General features: G+C 30.8%; 1 protein-coding gene across 1 annotated transcript in view; it reads right to left on the bottom strand.

Annotated features, from left to right (window-relative positions):
* The window catches only part of LOC100181194 (thyroid adenoma-associated protein homolog), an 11,354-nt gene extending 10,968 nt beyond the window's left edge, over positions 1–386 (bottom strand). The window contains exons 1-2 of the mRNA XM_026834393.1: positions 237–386; positions 80–179 (exon numbers count right to left, since the gene is read on the bottom strand). Of these exons, the coding sequence (XP_026690194.1) occupies positions 80–122 (43 nt within the window). The 5' untranslated portion in view covers positions 123–179; positions 237–386. The remainder of the gene's footprint in view (positions 1–79; positions 180–236) is intronic.

The raw sequence follows: 386 nt of genomic DNA on the forward strand, positions 1-386 counted from the left end.
AATAACCCAAAGTTCCATACTTCCATATTATAACTTAAAGTTTCCCTTTCACACAAGGAAAATCTAACAAAAGACTTACCAACAATTGCAACTTTTAAACAAGTTGATAAATATGGGAGCATCTCATCTCCAAGTGAAGCATCTTTTACTAAACCTCTTAATATGTTTAGTGCATGAATCTAATACAACATAAACATGAAACAATAAATTCTGATTATAATAAAAAATAATTATACCGTGCTATCTGAAGGAACAGCAACATCACTCCCATTCAATGTAATACTTTCAACAAGTTTAAAAAGTGATTTTACAATGTAGTTAAGACATTCTTGGCCTTGTGGACATTTTGCAGAACCTAAAAGAGCCTAAAAGTAGACACAATCAGT

This window comes from Ciona intestinalis, chromosome 4 (assembly GCF_000224145.3).
Source record: "Ciona intestinalis chromosome 4, KH, whole genome shotgun sequence".
In the NCBI taxonomy this organism is placed as follows: domain Eukaryota; kingdom Metazoa; phylum Chordata; class Ascidiacea; order Phlebobranchia; family Cionidae; genus Ciona; species Ciona intestinalis.